The 19,080-nt window shown below is 37.6% G+C and overlaps 1 protein-coding gene across 1 annotated transcript in view; it reads right to left on the minus strand.

The window, feature by feature from the left end:
- Positions 1-18,354, minus strand: part of LOC108681078 — a 33,335-nt gene extending 14,981 nt beyond the window's left edge. Inside the window, exon 1 of the mRNA XM_018170058.2 lies at positions 17,787-18,354. Coding sequence (XP_018025547.2) covers positions 17,787-18,330 — 544 coding nt within the window. The 5' untranslated portion in view covers positions 18,331-18,354. The remainder of the gene's footprint in view (positions 1-17,786) is intronic.
- Between the last annotated feature and the right edge of the window lie 726 nt (positions 18,355-19,080).

Below are 19,080 nucleotides of genomic sequence, written 5' to 3' on the forward strand. Positions count from 1 at the left end.
TTGATGTCCAAAAGAATGAAATTTGAAGAGCCGCCTTTTGATGCTCTGAGGAATGAAGAGCAACAGAAGTAGTGTTCGCAAGAATGAAGAGCCATTGTTTTATGCCCATTGGGCGGAGGCTCAGTGACAGCGTCTGAAATATCGGGCGCTTGTCAGTCCGAGTCTCGTGGAAGCGACAGGCTCATTTCGTGGAAATTTCCTCGAATTGCTGTGTTCCTGCGCCTGACAGATTTATGAATGGAGTTCAACGCGCGGGATAAGCATCACTTGACCATGACCCGTAGTTCTCATGAACTATATTCATGACACTTGCAGCCTCTTCTTTTCATTCAAGGCCATTCATTTAGATGTTATCATTTCTCAGCGACAATTTTTTCAATTTGGGGGGCCGTAGTTTCTTTGTATTAAGAAAAAGTATGATTTGAATGCATCGAACACATTAATGATGTTTTAGACCATATGAATTAATTGCGGTGTAACGAGACCTTTCTTTGATTCTCCGGTTCACTTTAATAATATAAATAATACGTAATAATAATAATAAAAATAATATAATGCGAAGGCTAACAAGAATTTGATAATAAAAATAATGAATGCGAAGGTTAAAAATAATATAATAACATATCAGTAATATCGCAATGTTATTATATTCTATCAGCACATACCGTCGCCAAATAGCCTGTGCTCTGACGTGATGAACCCAATTCCGCGCACATGTTTCTTGCATTTTCCATACATATTAATCAACATGTTCCATACATTTTTTAAGATTTTTCGCTTATTTTTCAAATAGATGCTGTAATTTTTGATTGTCCATTCTCATGCATCCTCGATCCATTTTTCTATCACTTTTCATAAACGCATTCTTTAAGTTTGCATCCATTTCTTTTCTCGTTTTTCCCCATTATACATTAGTCTGAGCTGTTTAAAAAACCTGAATTATAATTTCACATTAGATGATTATAACAATTATTTCAAGGCAATCTAGAAATTAGTTTTGAGTTTCTTCCTTTATCGAATTCAAGTTATCCAGTCTTCAAATCTAAGTTTGAAAAAAAAACAGTATTTTCTTAATGCTCATTTTGAATTCTAATGTGTAAATTAAAGTTAAAATTAATTTTACATTGTTAACATGATAAAAGTGTTTATGGACTGAACAGAGTGACCACGGCTATGAAAAATTTATGTAAAATGCTTGTACAAGATGATTCACGGAAACTTCCAGATTTGAAAGCTCAAAGGAAAAACTATCAAAAATATAATTACAATATAAGCTTTTATTAAAAAAAGACGTTGACTGAATTTTTGCATCATTTAATTTCCAAGATGACATCGGACAAATGGCGGTCCGCATTGTCAATGCTTTCAGTTAGTCAATTTTTGAAGTTCCGTTAAACTCGCTAGAGCTTATTGACCGGTACTCGTATGTTGGCGATGGCTTGACGTATGTTGTTCTTCTTATGAGGCAAGGTCCTTGGACAAACATTTTAAACAATTGATCTAAGTAATTTTAACAATTAATATGATTTACATGAATTTCCGTGAAATTTGTGTATAAAAATTGTACAAACATTTTACAGAAATTGCACATGGCCGTAGTCACTCTGTTCAGTCAGAAAACACTTATATCAAGATAAAAAATTTGAATTGATTTTATTCTTAATTTAATAAGTAGAATGCAAATAGTAATTTTGAAAATATTGTTTATTTTCAAACTTTGATTTGAGAAATGGATCACTTGTATTTGATTATGGAAGAAATTCGAAACTAATTTTTAGATTGCCGTGAAATAATTGTTATATCATCTAATATGAAATAATAATATTAGTTTTGTAAGCAGCTCAGGCTAATTCTACTACTAAGTACTAGTAATTGATAATATTATGGAACATTAATACATTAACTAGGAATATGTATCGCATTATTCCTAAGCTAATCTCACAATTTGAATTTTATCACATCCAGTAACCAAAATCAGTCAAACTTGTTAGTAACTCTTAAAAGATCAAACCACTATAGGCCATAAAGTAAAATAAAAGCCTCTCGATATTATAGCCTGCCTGCCATCTGCTGTCGCGAGCACATTCACCAATTTCCGGGACCGATCCCTAATAACTTCAGGCGCTCTGAAACTTCCACAAGGGGCGTTTTGAGGAAGTTTTTTTTTCAATGCTTAGTCTGAACTGTGGACGGCAAGTTTTCTGTCTCGTGCGGATGACGTTCTCGATGCCACAACTTCTCTACAAAGAAGAAAGTTTTGTGGGGAATTAAAATCGCTAAACTGCACCAATGAGGTTCCTTGACCCGATCATAAAAAGCTTTGGAAGAGAAAGATATTTAAATTTTTAGACGAAATGATATTGCAAAATTATTCAGGTTGATAATCGGATTAATTTTAAACAAAGTCGTCAAGTTACTCACGTCGAGTACGGAGCACGTTTGTTAGAAAATGGCAAAAAATAAAATATCGCATTTTGCAGTTTTCCAATCGTTATTAGCTGGGAGAAATTTGGCCGAAAGAAGTCAGGGTGAAGCGGCTTGATTAAATTCCCGACCGAGGGAAGCATAGCTGACATTTTCGCAATGGAGATCATTGGTAAACAAGATATGTTGTGAGCCCGAGGCACGAGAGTTCTGATCATATCTTTGTTGGAAATGAAAATAACTTGCTTTTTTAAAAGTAAACACCGTGCAAATTCACCTTATCTTAATAAAGAAAATATTTCATGACCAGCTCTATCATCACTTCAAACTTTTGAATAATAGTAAAAGAAATTTTTTTCAAAAGAAAAATTTTCGAGCGTGAAGAGCCATCCATTAATGGCAATGGATGCTTGAGTGAGTCTCCAATTCGAATTGTGTGCTCATATTTTTCCATAATTCCGATTGTCTGTGCCAAAAATTTCTCCATCACCTTTCCATTGTCCTAACTTTTCATTTGAGTTCTGCACTTACACCTTCCAGCTGCTCCACACACCTGCCTTGTTTAAAAATTACACCATCCCACACCATTATCAGATTCTCTTCCCTTCCTGTCGCCCCTCATGTCCTCAGCTTCCCCACCCCTTCCCTTCCTCCCCTCTTGACTCCCCTCACTCCCGCCGCTGCAGGAGTGCGCTGCCACCTGTTGCGGGTATTGATCTCAGGGCGCACGCCGTACAGGTGTTTCTCTTTATGCGGCGTGCGCCTGCCGCCCTTACTGCTCCATAACTGTTATAAAGCATCGTTGTAGTCGTTAGGCATCTTTTGTGGTCACGGTGACCATCTTTGTGGTCACGGTGAGCATCTTTGTGATCAAATTGGGAATCTTTTGTGGTCACGGTGACCATCTTTGTGCTCACGGTGGCCATCTTTGTGGTCACGGTGAGCATCCTTGTGATCAAATTGGGAATCTTTGTGGTCACGGTGAGCATCCTTGTGATCACATTGGGCATCTTTGCGTCACGGTGAGCATCTTTGTTGTTCTGGGCCTATACTTTCAAAATTCGCTAAGTGAACTTAAGTATTTACGCTCGGATTTTTTGTCTACGATTTGGTGGATTTTGCTTGAAAGGCCGTCAATGATTGGCTGATGAACTTACAATCTCTTAACTTTTTTGAAAGTATAGGCCCCAGTGAGCATCTTTTTGTTCACGGTGAGCATCTTTTTGGTTACGGTGAGCATCTTTTTGGTCACGGTGGGATTTTATGATTACGGTGAACTTTGTTGATGTCATTTCAAAATTCAAATTCACTTGTTGCAAAACTCGTCCTCTACTTGATAATGAATGAAGTTGCATTCGAAACGTCGTAAAATTATAATAAAATGTCCCTTGGAAACCTGATATTTGGATTTTCACTTCCTATCAAGAGCCTAATTCGCCGAATCGAGAAAAATAATAAGAAAATTGTCAATAAGAAATACTCTCTGGTCTTCAACGAAACCTGCATTAAAGAACAGCTTCTGCCAAACTACACTAATTTACATTATACGAACAAAGCTGCCTTTTCATCACTGAACTGGTTAAGTCATGTGGCAGATCTTATCTAGGCGCAAATAAATGTAACTGCAACGCATTTTATTTTCCTATTTATTAATTTTGTTGGTTGAAATTTGATTTATTGTTTGTTATTCAATAGTTGTCATGATTTTTATTCGATAATTACATAACATGTAATTATTTGTATGGTTTAATTTAAATAATTTGTGCAATTTAACAATAGTTTGCAATTTGATTACATTTCAGGTTAAAAATAAGTTCAAGGTGATGCTTAATTTGAAACTTCGCAAATTCTAGCTTCATAAGTTGAAACTTCATGACTTCAATCTTAGAAAATAATTTCTCTTGAGGTAAAAAATGTGATGCGTGAGCTTTGTGACTTTGAACTCTAAAAGTTTAGCTCCGAAAGTTAAGGATCATGAGTTAAAGAATACATCTCGCAAGCTCGACAAGTTTAATCTCTGTAAGTTAGAGCCACATTAAGTCATGCTTCATAAGTTGACGAATACATCGTGAAGGTTCATGTATACGGCAAATTCAAATAAGGTTGAATATATTTTTAATGGATATTAAGTTTAAATTCGGCGAATTCCACTCAACAACTTCATCCTTATATGAGCCAAACATTATTGATTCATGGATACAATTTTCGAGTTCCGTACGCTCATAAATACATAGTTCAAGTTCCTGGAGGTCACGAATCCAACGTGCAGATTCAATTCATTCACGACTACGCCGCGTAAGTCGCTCGCGTTCACGAATGCGCAGCGTAAGTCCCATGCTATAACTAATGCGTCGCGTAAGTTCAGCGAGTTCACGAATTCGCCGCGTAAGTTCCTTGCGTTCAGGAATACGCCGCGCAAGCTCCATGCGTTCACGAATACGCCGCGTGAGCTCCATTCGTTCACGAATACGCCGCGTGAGCTCCATTCGTTCACGAATACGCCGCGTGAGCTCCATTCGTTCACGAATACACCGCGTAAGCTTCATGCGTTCACGAATACGCCGCGTAAGCTTCATGCGTTCACGAATACGCCGCGTGAGCTCCATTCGTTCACGAATACGCCGCGTGAGCTCCATTCGTTCACGAATACGTAACGTGAGTTCCTCTCATTAAAGCTACAGTTCATGCTCAGCCGTTGCTTAAATAGGCAAATGAAGCAACGTTGGGCGGGACGAGCTAACGCCTAACAATACGACACGGCAATGAGTTCAAATACGAGCGAGCGAGTGAGTTGAAGGAAGCGTTTATACCTGAGCCACCAGGGGCGCTCGCCGCTCAACCTCACAGGCACAACAAAGGGTCTTCGTGGCCCTGCATTACTGCGAAGAAAGGCTCCGCATTCCCGCTTTTGTGGTGCGCATTAAAAAAACTAAAATTGATTAGACGCTGAAAAGAAGCAGCACTCCTTGCGGGGACGCCTTTAATTTAATTTGTGCCAAAATCGAACTTTTCTCAGGGAGCTTTGCGAGAGTTTCAAGAAATTTTTTCGCCAGAAAATGCAAACATTGGAAGAAACGAACACACTTTGTGTGACGCAGGGGCTGGTGAAGGGAAAAAATGATTTACTCGAGATTTGCTCCTTATTGGTTTCAGATACTTTCGCCGCAGAACCCAAGGAATCTATCGGGTTTGGGTCAACAATGAACGGAAACGCAAAGGAGCTCTCACATTTGGCCATCTTTTGTTAAAATTCAACGGAAACGTGAAAGTGGTCAGATTTGTGTTTTAGAAGCACTTCGATTAAATAGAGTTGATATAAATTTGTGATTTTGTAACGATGATTTTTCATTTCTCTCATTTTTATGATATTTTTCCCTGATCGTTACGTCGAACTAATCGGTGTGAAGGCACAGCAGAATGAGTTATATGAGCAAGGAGATTTTCAGCGTGATAACTCCTGCCCGGTTATTCGGACTATCCAACAAAGAAGTTACGTGACGTCTTACTTACGTACGTTGATGCACACGACGCACTACCGCTCTCTTAAAAGTTCTAATGCAGCCACTCAAATTTTGAATGCAAATTTCGCGTAATCCTTACAGTGTTAATTTATTCGTATGCCAGCAGGTTATACTTCGATTAATGAAAGGTTGAACTGATGATGAAGCTGGCCTCCGGAAAATTTTTCATTTAAAATATTGAAAACTTTCTCGTCCTTTGCTATGATTTTGAATACCTAAAATGTTCTTTATATTATTTCATATATTAATGTGATATTATTAATAAAATTATTGGTAAGAATGCCAATTTATATTCGTGGCTGACAAATATCACACATGAACATGTAGAGTACTCACTGTGGTAATTAATAAGTATTCGAACGTTACACCTTTTATTTGTTGACAGTACGTAGTGCATGACTCTACACTTCTCACCATTTATTCAATGCATTGTAATTGCGTACAAAAAATTAAAACCTCCTTCACTCATGTTCAGTACATTTATAAAAATGTCAAAATATTGATTTAAATGACGAAAATAATATTAGTTTTGTTATGTTTTCAGGATTATAAAACAAAAAAGCCGCAAGTAAATCATAGCGATGTTTTTTTTAAAATACTTCAACGACATACCAGTAGCGCTCACAAATCGTAAATTTGTCACAGCGCATTCAGTCAAAGTCGCAGTTACAGGCATTCACCAGAAACGTAGCCTGTATCCGGCCTCACATCAATCGTCGGGCTACTACTGCTCGTGACAGACGCTCGTACGATCTAAAGGAACACGGCTACCGTATTCGCCTTGGATACAGTAACTCGCTAGAGCTCGTTTGAATTCCGTATAAATGTCACTAGCAGATCATAACAATAACTTATCGATCGTCGAGGAGGATTTAAGTCTTTATGACCTCAGTACAGCCGACACCGCTGCGACTCTCAGCTTTGCTTGCTACAGAGAAACAAGAAGTTCCGTCACTCACAAACTCGGGAAATTGCAATTATATTTTTAGTGAATAGTTCTTATGAGCATCAAAATACAACAGTCTTGAGTATCTGCATTTCTGTAGCCTCGAAATAGTTAAGGCCATTTTAAAAACGATGGAAATGTTTTTGATTATATTTATTAAGGAAATGTGAAGCGCGGTGGCAAGTTTAAACCACGCAAGTATATTTTCGGGGATGTTATGAGAAAAAATGGATACCAATAATTATAGGCTAACATACTTGTTCATTTTATTTTATTTACCTTATTTTTATTTTGTGTTGTTAATATTATTATTATTATTTTATGTTCATTTAACCTATTAGATTGTTTGCATAATGAACGACGCTTGATATAATCACTTCAATTGTAATTTTAAATTGTTATACAGCATTCTATATTACTACAGCATTCTATATTACCTTGATTACTCCACTTCTCGCTCACTGCATATAAAACTTTATGTGAATTTCCTGAACAACGTAATGGCATTACAAGAGCGGACCTCAACTCCTGAATATGCACTCAACAACATGGCCGCACTCGCTCGTACGTGGTCTGCAAAGCGCAGTAACCGGTGCATAGAATGCCAATAAATGCACGCCATCACATCAACTCAAAGTCCATCGACCAAAGACAAACAACGTTCCGCATCGTCAGCTTTTTGGTCCTTTTTCAGCTTTTTACTAGGCTAATCTTTGGCGGTCTTCTTTCAAAGAGACAGATCGACACAAGGAATATCTCATATCAGAATAAAATTCATAGACCAGACACCTCATTTTGCCATTGAAATATTGAAAAGAGCGGCAGGCTTTACCCAAAGGAAATCATGTAAAATAGACGCAACGATGGAGCTCCCTTAAGGCAACTTATTTCCTAAAGATCCATTGCTGAGAGCCTTTAGACTTCATGTGTTTCTTCATCGGCATCTCGGCTGATATTTATGGTGCAAATTTGTAGTTTTTTTCCCATTTTTTTGCATCACATCAGGATGAAATTTTATTCACATTTCTAGGTCAACATAGGAAGGACTGGTTTTTCCATGCTGCATCAAAGCTCGGTTCGGTGAGCATGATACGAGAATAATTTTAGGAATTGGTTGAACCTGGTGAGGTTCCATCTGCTGATAAGCTTGCGGCCTATGCATGATGAAAATCGTTTGCTGCCACGGAAGCATTCAATTCGACTCGCCCGAACCTTTGAAAAGGCCTCCATGTGTTCACAAAACTGTGAATATAAAATGTCATGAGTGACGGTTTCAGAATCCTGCGTCTTTCGTGTCGAAGTCTTTCACAATATTGTTGTTTTAAAGCAAGAAATAAAACATTAAATTACAGGATTAAGCAAGAAATAAAACATTAAATTACAGAATTTCAGTAAAAAGTAGTAAGATTAATAACCCGTGTGGGAAAATTTGTGAAGTTACTTTTTATAGAAATCGACTTAATAATGGTAATAGTTGGTAATAGTTTACGTTGAGCTTCCGCTAAAATCTTACAGGTAACTTTGAATTAGCTGCATTGCATTGATCCGTTAAGTCAAATTTTCTCGTGATGTACGATAGTAGTTCTGAATGCAGTGTTTATTTGAGCTTCACGGAAATTTGTTTTTCTTTGGTTTGTCTAAAGCTCTGGAATTAGACTTTAGCAACTATGAGATAAGATGTTTTTAATTTCGTGTGGTGTGCCTCATGCAAAACAGAATCAAATCGAACGCTTGTTGTCGCTCTCTGAGACCATCATTTGTCCTTCGCGCATCTGTTGAAATTGACCGCAAGACAGCAGTTTAAGTTACCTTGACTCGGTACGTTAAAAATTATTAAAATCATCTTTAGGAATAAATTAAACTATTGCCGTACAGCAAACATGAATAAACCAGGCTTTATTATGAAAAGTTCATAATGGAACCTTTGAAATTCTACTCGAGTGACTGATGACTGGTATCCCAATTGAATCTTCTATGGATATAAATGAGATTATAAAATGTATTCAATTCTTCTACCTTCTGATGTACCTCTTTTCTTCTTGTAACAGAACTCTTGTCTACACACTCGAAAACTGCATTCAATGCAGTCGGCTTACTATTGTAGGTAAAATCGCGTTGGTGAGTGAACAAATCACTTGCAAGACAATATTTCACTAAAATTTCTTCAAAACCGTGTTCTCCTGCCCTAAAACCTACTCCATCATTTCAAAACCGTTCAGTAGGAAGCCAGCAATAGACGTTTCCCTAAAATCTGCTGCGCAGCAAGTTGCTCGCTCAAGCCCACTTGTGCCCAATTGAAGGAGGACTTTTGGGCTGTAGGACAAATATTTAGTTTCTTTAATTTGTGACGGCAGGCAGCTGCTGGAGATGGCCTCTTCAGAGGTCAGGCCGCGTTAAAAATCTCTGGTGCATCAAAGATGGCCGACCTTCCCATCCAAGTGACCATTGTCTTGCGTTTTTCTTCAGCATTGAAGTATTACATCGCTTAATTTTCTCAATGGCCGGAAAGTTTTTAGATGTTCGACAAAGGTCTGATAAATTTTGCTTGGCAGTATCCTTCAAGGAACCGAAACCGGTTTGATCCTTCAAATGTTATTGTGATGCCAGGAAAAAATTGTGAAATTGAGTAAATCCTTCGGTCAAGGTGACACATGTGGATTAAAATGCCATTATTTTAATAATTATCTTTTCTAACTACGAAATTTATGCTCGTCTCAGATATGAGAAATTAAATTATTGCCATTTTTAACACGAATAATTTTCATTGCGACTAAATTTCTTGTATGAAATCATTCTAATTTCTACACGTGTTTGTACCAAAGAAGAGAGAGACCGAAACATCAATAATACGAGTACATGGAGGTTATTGCTTCCGAAGTCAATGCATAGCTTGGGAAGTTCCTGCAAGCCAGGAGAGATGAAGAATGCAAATTCTTTGAATATTTCGGAACATCGAACAACACCAAATATGATGTTGTCTTAAAACGAACTTTTAGGTTGGCTAGTTCAACTTTCTGGAAATTCGACTGGAATATACTGGTTGAAAAGCGAGTCGAGATCTCGTTGAGCATAAAACCATTTGTCTGGCGGACTGAGAAAGGAGGTGAAATTCAAATTGATGAAAATAAACCGAAACAAATTAAATGATAATTTACTATGAAGCATTTCTAGAGATTTTTGTATATTAAAGGCATAGATCGCCGCTGATATTTTTTTCCCGAATGGCAACTACGGAATAAATATGTTACAACACATGCAATTGAAATGCAAAACTTATAAAACTATCTAATTTCAATATGATTCGATATTGTAAAGTTACAGATAATAATTGAAGGTAAATGAATTCTTTCACGATTTGGAAAAAAATAATTTTTTCCTGTAATTCTGTGCCGTTTTAGGGACTAATGCTGAGTTAATTATAATTAACAGATGATACGGTGGTCGGCAGTAAAGCATGATATAGCGTAAAGCCTGAGGGATTTGAATACCTTTTTTTTAGAGCGAAGATTTTAAGTTACCATGTTTGTGTAATTCTTCTCTACATTATTATTCATCCGTAGAATTGCATTGAATGAGTACGTGTAAGTATTATTTCTTTGAATACAGGGAGTAATGAAGCATACTTAGGGAAATAAGTATTTTTTCATTGGGAACAAGGAACAATACTTAGACTAATGCTTACCGCGAACAATAATTGTTATAGCATTCCTGAGTTGGTCGCTGAGCTAATGTTCTACCTTGAAAATCTAATAATAATAATATCTAATAATAATAATAATCTAATCTGTGCGACCATATTATATTATGTGTGAATATACTACCCTCCATTAAGCAAGGGTAAAATTAAGCATTGATCATAAGGATTCAGAAAAAAACTAGGTTCGAGGAGAACCCTGTTCCAGTTATTATAACACGATATGGTTCAAAATACCATAAAATGGACATTTTTACTCAACAGTTGAGCCTAGAGCATTTTTCGAAAATAAGTATTTGCGTTCCTCATTTACTTGCCTTTGCCATTTTAGGAACTCAATAAATCCAAGCGAGCAAGAAAGGTTACTGACGATCCAATCCTTATAAATGCTCAGTCGGAAAATGTCAGTGCTTGACTTCGGTGTACTGTACTACTCTGTATTTTTAGCAGTGACCCGCACGTTTAATTCACTGTGAACATATTGAAGCACAGTCAGCCATTCGAGCTCTAGCATTCGAGAATCTCCTTTAGAAGCCACCCTTTAAGAAAAAAAAGCTCACAAATGCGACTTCATTCCGTTTGAGCACGTCCGGGACTTTATTCAATCTGTACAGAGGAGCTCTGTATAGCGCCATCGTAGTTTTTACGCAGACGCAATCTTGCGATGCGACTGAGAAGTCCTGATGCGAACGCACGCAAGCTCTCGCCGCTAAGCCCTTGCTATCCCCTGAACAGCTTCGTTTGAATGTGGCCGCAATAAAAAGAATGGCCACGATTCTGGCTTTGTGCTCGTGCCTTCATCTGCAAGCAACGTTACCGTCATAATTGTCTCTTGATGCTAACATGAGCCACACTAATTATAATAAGTGTCATCCTTTGTTCCATGAGTTGTTGATAAATACGTTACTCTAATTCCACGATGTTGTATAGCTTTTAATAAGATAATATTATGTAATTAATTTCCATAGTTTTCATTTCATTTTCATTCTCTGAGCTTGACTGCACGCCATTTACGGGAGTCATGGGCATCGATAATAATGTGAGTTAGCTTGATTTAACTTTTTTTAAGGCAATTACGCACTTTAGGCGACTTCAGGATGAACACTTTGCATTAGTCTATCTTTTCCGGACTTAGCTATGTAACCCAATTAATTTCAAACCGTCTCGGAGCCTAAAGCTATTGTGCCGACCGCAAATTATTTAGAATTTGACATGACATTGTATTGAATTTTATTGGATGTTCGTTGATTTTTAAAAATTATATATTGGATGATTTTTGTTGATCGGAATGTTATTCATAATTTATTCCTTCAAGTAAGGAACTTTTTCAAAATGCGTTCAATAGTGAATTGTTATGTACTTTATATTGTGGTCTGTATACGCGAACGATGGACAAAATTATTATCCATTGAACATTGGATGGCTGTTAAATGAGACTTTAATAAAATCATATTGTTCAATTCAATTGCGTAGCATTAAAAATCATGCTCCTAACGATTTCCGTGGATCTTTTTTCTAACCGTTTATATGTGTTTTTTTGGTAATTTTAATGAGATATTGTTCACACAAACTTTGGAAAATATTTGCCTCTTAACACGTTGACTCCGAAGTGGTACATATGCGTACCACAAAATGTATTTCTCCAGGACGTAGTGGTACATAATTCAGGTTGCCTAAAATCGGCCACATCCGAGAACAAAAAAGGCCAAAAAAGACCAATAACTCATATAGTACATTAATTTATTTGTATGTTCCGCTACAAGAATTCAATTTTTTTTTTAGTATTCAAAATTTAATTAGGAAGTACCCCTATCATAAATTTTAGTCGGCCAACGCAATTGAGAAAAACTAAATCACGAAATTTGTCCGGAAAAAATGACCGTCTGGGATCCCTGTTTAAAAACAGTACAAAAAATGAAATAATAGTACAAGATGAAGGAATCGGAGTCAACGTGTTAACATTAAAAGTATATAAACATAATTACGAAGACAGCCCTACATTTGTTCCTCTATAAAGCCCTGCATTTCCTTCATCAGACGGCCCGACAACAATCAATATTGACAAGTCGGACTTTCTACAAACAAAGTTTGGATTGTATTTTACTGGAACTCGGACCAAGACAATCCGAAGAAACGCTCTGGAATTCGTCAGGCGAGAATGTGAGAGCATCTAAATAAGTCTTTTGGAATTGGTCTCTTTAAAACGGCCTCTTCACAGCAAAGTGGCCCAAGTGGCATCACTTTCAGCTCGCTCAGATCAACAATATAACGGAAAATACGTTTTTGTGTCCCTCTTCTGTGAGTCTCTCATATATCGGGAGACTTGGCAGCTCTCCGCATCAAAACTTAAAAAATCAGGAAGAGTTTCTGGAGGCAACGTGTCAGCAAGTTCCTCGAAAAACCCAACGGAGTTGACGAGCTTGTGATAAGTATTGGTGCTCTTAAAATACAATGAGCTTGTCAAGCCGGCTTGCGGAACATTGCGGAATTTTTTTTACATTTTAAATTAATGAGATTGTCAGATTTGCCATTAATGTTTATGGGAAGTTGAGAACTGGCAAGGCCAGAGGCAGTGTAGGACTGATGTATCTGAGCAGATATGACTTGTTGGGCCAACTGAAGTAGTGATATTGAGGAGCAGAAGCTAATAATTAGGAAAGTATTGAAAGTTTGCGTTAAAATAATTCATAAAATTTTCCAGTAAGCAAAAACTTTCTTGACCGAATTGCAATGAATTTTTAGTGACTAAAAATTTTACAAATATATTTGCGGATGAAGACGCAATTTTTACACAAAGAAAAGAAGATGTTTGATTCTTTGGTATGGAAATAATTTAAGAACTTTGCTGTTATGGATTTTTATTGCAGAGCCGAGGTATTCAATTTCAGATCTATTTATAACTCGAGTGCGATCGAGGTCCATGTCAGAGTTGATCCGTTAAAGTTTGTAGATTCAATATCTAAACACATCTCACCAATTTCCTAGAATCTAGAGCTAATGAGGTAATAATTTTTTAACTTTCCTGGCATGCGATGATATTAATTTATTGCAATTCATCTCAATTTTTCCTGAAGCTTCATTATATATAATGTGAAAAAGAAGTGCTAAAAGGGAATTACTTTACAGCGAAGAACCGGGGAATTTTCTCGCTCGAGAGCAGTAGGATAAGTTTCCTGCATGGTGGCAGAGTCTGAGACGATCAAAGTAGCGATCTTCATTTATCAATTTTAACTTTAACTTCAACCATTAACGATTTTTATTTTACCCTCAGCTCTTTCCTGATGTATATTTCCTAATAAATTCAGTAATACTTTTTTGTTGAAAATTTTCGGAAATACATTTTTAGAAATACTTTTCAGAAGTACTTATTAGAAATATTTTTCTAGTAGGACTTTTTAGTAATATTTTTTATTAAAACTACTAACATTCATATGAAAAAGTACACTGACACAAGCGTGCTTCTCATGGTACACTGTGTATGCGAAGTAGAATAGTCTAGATTGTGCATTTTTGGGTGGCATGATTTAAATATAGTTCATATTCTGTTTTGTGTAAAGACCTTAGAAGTCTCCCTGAAAAACATTTATATAGCTACGAAATTTCTTGAGAGTATCACATTACACGCTAATATTCACGAAACCTGTAATGGGCAATAGGAAACATTTGATTTCAGCTGAGAAGGCAATCGGCTCCAGAAAGACGTTTACAAAGCTCTAGTTTTTGATAAACTTTCCTGCTTTTATTGGCGAGGCAACGTACGTTTTTAGCCGGCACCTCGAGAGACGAACTTTGGGCAGCCAATATAACTTCCTTCGACGCGCCACGCCGTGGCTTGAATCTTCTTCCATGTTAGACTGGATTCCTGCTTTGTTTGAGTCCATTTATTGGTGGTACTGGTAAGCATCCTTGTAGTCGTTAGGCATCTTTTGTGGTCACGTTGGCCATCTTTGTGGTCACTGTGAGCATCTTTGTTGTTCTGGGCCTATACTTTCAAAATTCGCTAAGTGAACGTAAGTATTTACGCTCTGATTTTTTGTCTACGATTTGGTGGATTTTGCTTGAAAGGCCGTCAATGATTGGCTGATGAACTTACAATCTCTTAACTTTTTTTGAAAGTATAGGCCCCGGTGAGCATCTTTTTGTTCACGGTGAGCATCTTTTTGGTTACGGTGAGCATCTTTTTGGTCACGGTGGGATTTTATGATTACGGTGAACTTTGTTGCGTTCGTGGTTCGACTCCCAATTAATGTCTCTTGCTGTTTTTTTGCGCATGGTAGGCTACTTCACTGTGACTTGCGTTCGTTTTTTTATTTTGGGCTCTATTTGCTGCGGACTGATTGCGTTTTTTTGGGTGCAATATTGCTTTGTTTAGAGAGCTGCATAATGTCTTCATTTTTATTTTTATCATTCTAGATTTCGACTACTTTCTTTGTTCTTTAATTCTGTTTTATAGAATTTTTCTTACGATAAATCTATAAATTTTAATAGCGTTCCTATATTTGCCCACACGAATTGACTTCATTTCTCGTGCTGTTCGCCTATCCTTCAATAAACGGCAAGCGACTTTAATTGCTGTCCTACAGGACAAAATCTACCGCCAAAACTTGTTAATTTTTTCCATAATCTCCTTAAATAAAACCGCTGCAGTATCCATTCATTGACCTACGAGTATTTTTCCCAACTGTATTCACTTTATTTTAACGGGGCAGAATGACCTTCCTTTTAGAACAGAAATAACAAATTAATCGTAACCGAACGAGCTGTCCCGTCCGGCGCCTGAATGAACCAGAGCGATTTTTTTCCCCATACGGCAACTTTTCTCCCATTTATCATTGCAAGGCAAGAGCCACATGGTCCCCGCGTCAAAATATTACTATTGAAAAAAATATCCCATTTGGTTTAGCACATGACAAAGGTACCTGTGATGCTATAAAATAGTACATTTGATTAAAGTTTGACCAAAGTTTTTCCAATAATGTGCAAAAATGTTGTATATTTTAATTAAGAAATGTTTGAATTGAATGATCGTCTCTATAGTTGGAATAAAGCTGGATCAGTCCATGTAATTTTGATATAAATAATTTCGTATCTGATGTTGTAACCAGTGCCACGAGAATAGTGTGCCCACCAACTCTACGATCGTAAGATTTTAACTACCAGAATTGTATCGAAATTGGGCTAAAAAACTTGGCTTATGACAGAGGGACGTGCTTACAAGGTTATAATTAACTGCATTGCAGTGATCATGCTCCGGAAATTTCAATACGTAACAGATGAACGAGCTCAACAAGTTGAAACTAACTGCAATGTAACGTACTTGCACCGGAAATTTTAATACGTAAAAGTCCAATAGAAGAACGAGCACACGAAGTTCTAACTAACCGCATTGAGACATCATTGCACGGAAAATGTAATACGTAATAGATGAACGAGCTCACCGAGTTGAAACTAACCGCATTGAAACGTCCTTGCACGGAAAATGTAATACGTAATAGATGACCGAGCTCACCAAGTTCTAACTAACCGCATTGAAACGTACTTGCACCGGAAAGCTTAACACATAACAGAAGGACGAGCCCTCAAGATAACAACTACTCGAGTTGTAGCTCACAAATATCCTCTTACCGCGGCCCCGTCCGCGAGAACAATGACCAGGCTTCAGGCGCTCTAATGAGGCCTTCACATGCGCGAGGCGAGCGTTCAAGCCGGCAAACGGAGAAATCCTCTTGCATTGATACTAAGCAACTCTCACGAACAAGCAAGAGCTTCTTAGTGCTGAATAAATGAATTTATGAATGAACGTTGAACTAACAGGAGTAATGAATTCTGTTTGTTTTTATTTTAGGGTGGATTATGGATTAATTGCAATGAACAACTGGCATACGCGTTACTGTGATAAGTTCAAACGTTTGCACGTCACAACAAGTCTTAAGCATTTTAAATTACCTCCAAATACCACAAGATTTAACAAGATTTAGCAAGATTTAGCACCAATATTGTTCAGCGGGGAATGTATTTTAACAACGCGGAGTAATTTTTCATTTGTTTCCTCTTTGCAATAGGCTCTGCAGTTCGAGGTCGGCTGGGCAAACTCTCCCACAGCGACCATACAAGCGCGATCATTTTATGATGCAGCGGCGACAAATTAGACAGCAGCTCAGCGCCAGCAAGTCTCGGCACAAATTTTCCCTACTTTCTCTTCATTAATCTTTGTATGATACAAATTACTTCTAAAGTTGTCTTTTGCATTCACTAATTGCCAATTATTTCGCGTGGCAAGTATATTTACAAATATTTTTCAGCTCGAGCAAATTTTACTGCAGAATTCTTGTCCTGCATTAACTAATCATGTTTTAATCATGACATGGCGAAATATATTACGCAGGTCATACTATATTTATTTGATATTACGAAACAGTTCCGATCGTGATATTCCTGCAATGTGTTCATTAAAGTCATGTAGGTGTTGTATTTAAATTCTGGTTGTATAATCCGTAGATTGCATGAATAATGTTTCAGCTACATTTTTTTGTCGATGTTTACCGCAAATTCAACTAGACTAAAAATAATTGTACTGCAAAGTAATTTCATATAAAATTACTTTATTTAGTTCCTGATAAATGCAGTTGGTCTCCGAATCTCAACGCAAGTATGATTGTACAAACATTCTTTAAACTCGCCTCTTCTTTAAAAGTTCAGGTTAGAAATCGGTTGCAGAGATTTCATCGCTTTCCGAGCAAAAAACTTGACTCCTGAGTGCAGCGATTTACGGCATCCCCAGGGAGCGATGTCTCTCACTCGAACAAAAATACCGCAAATTTATGCAGATCCCCAATGAACTTACGGCTCACCTCTGCCGCCGCTCAGCTCAGAATTATGGTTAACCACCACAGATTGAGACTCTTTGCTCGAATTATCAAATGATAGCACTAAATTTGTTCATGATGGCTTACACCAAGTCCCCCATTAAACACATTAAGCTTTACATGTTTTGATGTTAATTTAACGAGGGAACGAATTGTGCTAAATTGTCGAAATGAATTTATTTACTAATTTGCTTCAGTCCAGTCGAAAATTTCTAAATGATTACTCCTAATATATTAATAAGGCCAATTAACAGAATCTTCACTAGTTAAGAATAAGTTGACTTAGGAACGAGCATAATATTAAGTATAACATTGCAGGGAATAAATTTACTTACGCGTGCAATGCGGAGGTTCGTCTTCTCCTTTCGGACAATCTGCCTCGCCGTTGCAAAATCTGTCGGCTATGACGCAAGTGCCGTCATTGCAGCCGTAATATCCGAGGCCACAAGCTGTGCTGTTGTTCGCAATATGGACAGTATTGTTGCTCCTGAAATTGTCATTGTCTCGGGCAGCCTGCGGCTTACGGTCATTTTTTCCAGCTGATCTGAAGTCGACTGTACGAGCTTTACTTTTAAAACTTCGCGTGGGCCGAGACTTCATCTCAAAGTCTGCTTGTGAAGAGCCTGTCGAGCCTCTTGAGCCGAGGCCGCCCGCTGCTTCCTTGACTCGTAAATCAGGAAGAGGGAATTCATGAACCTTATCTTCGGCGTACTTGTTCTCGTGTCTGTGTGGATAATGAGGGGTAACGGGAGACTGAGAACTTTCATTCGCAGAATTTTCGGGATAATTGGAAGAGTGCACATTCACTTTCATCCCTTCTTTGACATCATGGACTGTTGGTTGCTTTATTTGTGTATGAGCCACGGTCGAATCGAGCATTTTAGCCTGCTTACCGACACTGTTAATGTTGCGGAAATAATTTTTGTTATATATGGTATTTCGTTTGTGTTCAGGATTATCGTTAGCCAAAAAGGCTAAATTAGTTTGATCGTTTATGGGACTGCTTTTACCACCGTAGTTAATTAATTCGTTATAGAAATCTTCAATATAATCTGCATGCGATTTGTCAAGAAAAGATGAATAATTGTCTTCATGAGAGCCTTTCCAATGGGCAAAATGAGATCGATTCTCATTCACATAAGTCAAATCATACATGTCTACCATGCCTTGATTTTGTGGGGACACATTTTCTTTGGCAGTTTCGCCTGCCAAATCTTTCGAATTTACCTTGACTTTTTTCTTCGTTTTATCTTCCAATTTGTCTAGTTTTGTGGACAGGATTGAAGAGACGTTGAAGGTTCTACGTGCACGGGAGCCTGCAGTATCACCAGCCTCAGATCTGATTCCAAGTTCGTAGAGCACGTTTTGGTCCCGCAGATTTACAAGGCTTTGGTCGGCAGATGATTTAAGAGACGCCGAGTTGCCCGCAACGTCTTTCCTTTCGTCCAAAGTGCGCGTCTTTTGATCATCGTCAAATTTTTGGCTGACGACGGAAGGATGTTGACTGTCGTTCAGACGCAAGGTCGCTGAAAAGGCTTCTTGATCAGATGATGTACTTCTGAGGCTCCTTGCAAGTCTATGGGGATCATATTGGGCATCTGATTTGCTTTCCGTGGCCATATCATCTCT

Source organism: Hyalella azteca, unplaced genomic scaffold (assembly GCF_000764305.2).
Source record: "Hyalella azteca isolate HAZT.00-mixed unplaced genomic scaffold, Hazt_2.0.2 contig6950, whole genome shotgun sequence".
Taxonomy (NCBI): domain Eukaryota; kingdom Metazoa; phylum Arthropoda; class Malacostraca; order Amphipoda; family Hyalellidae; genus Hyalella; species Hyalella azteca.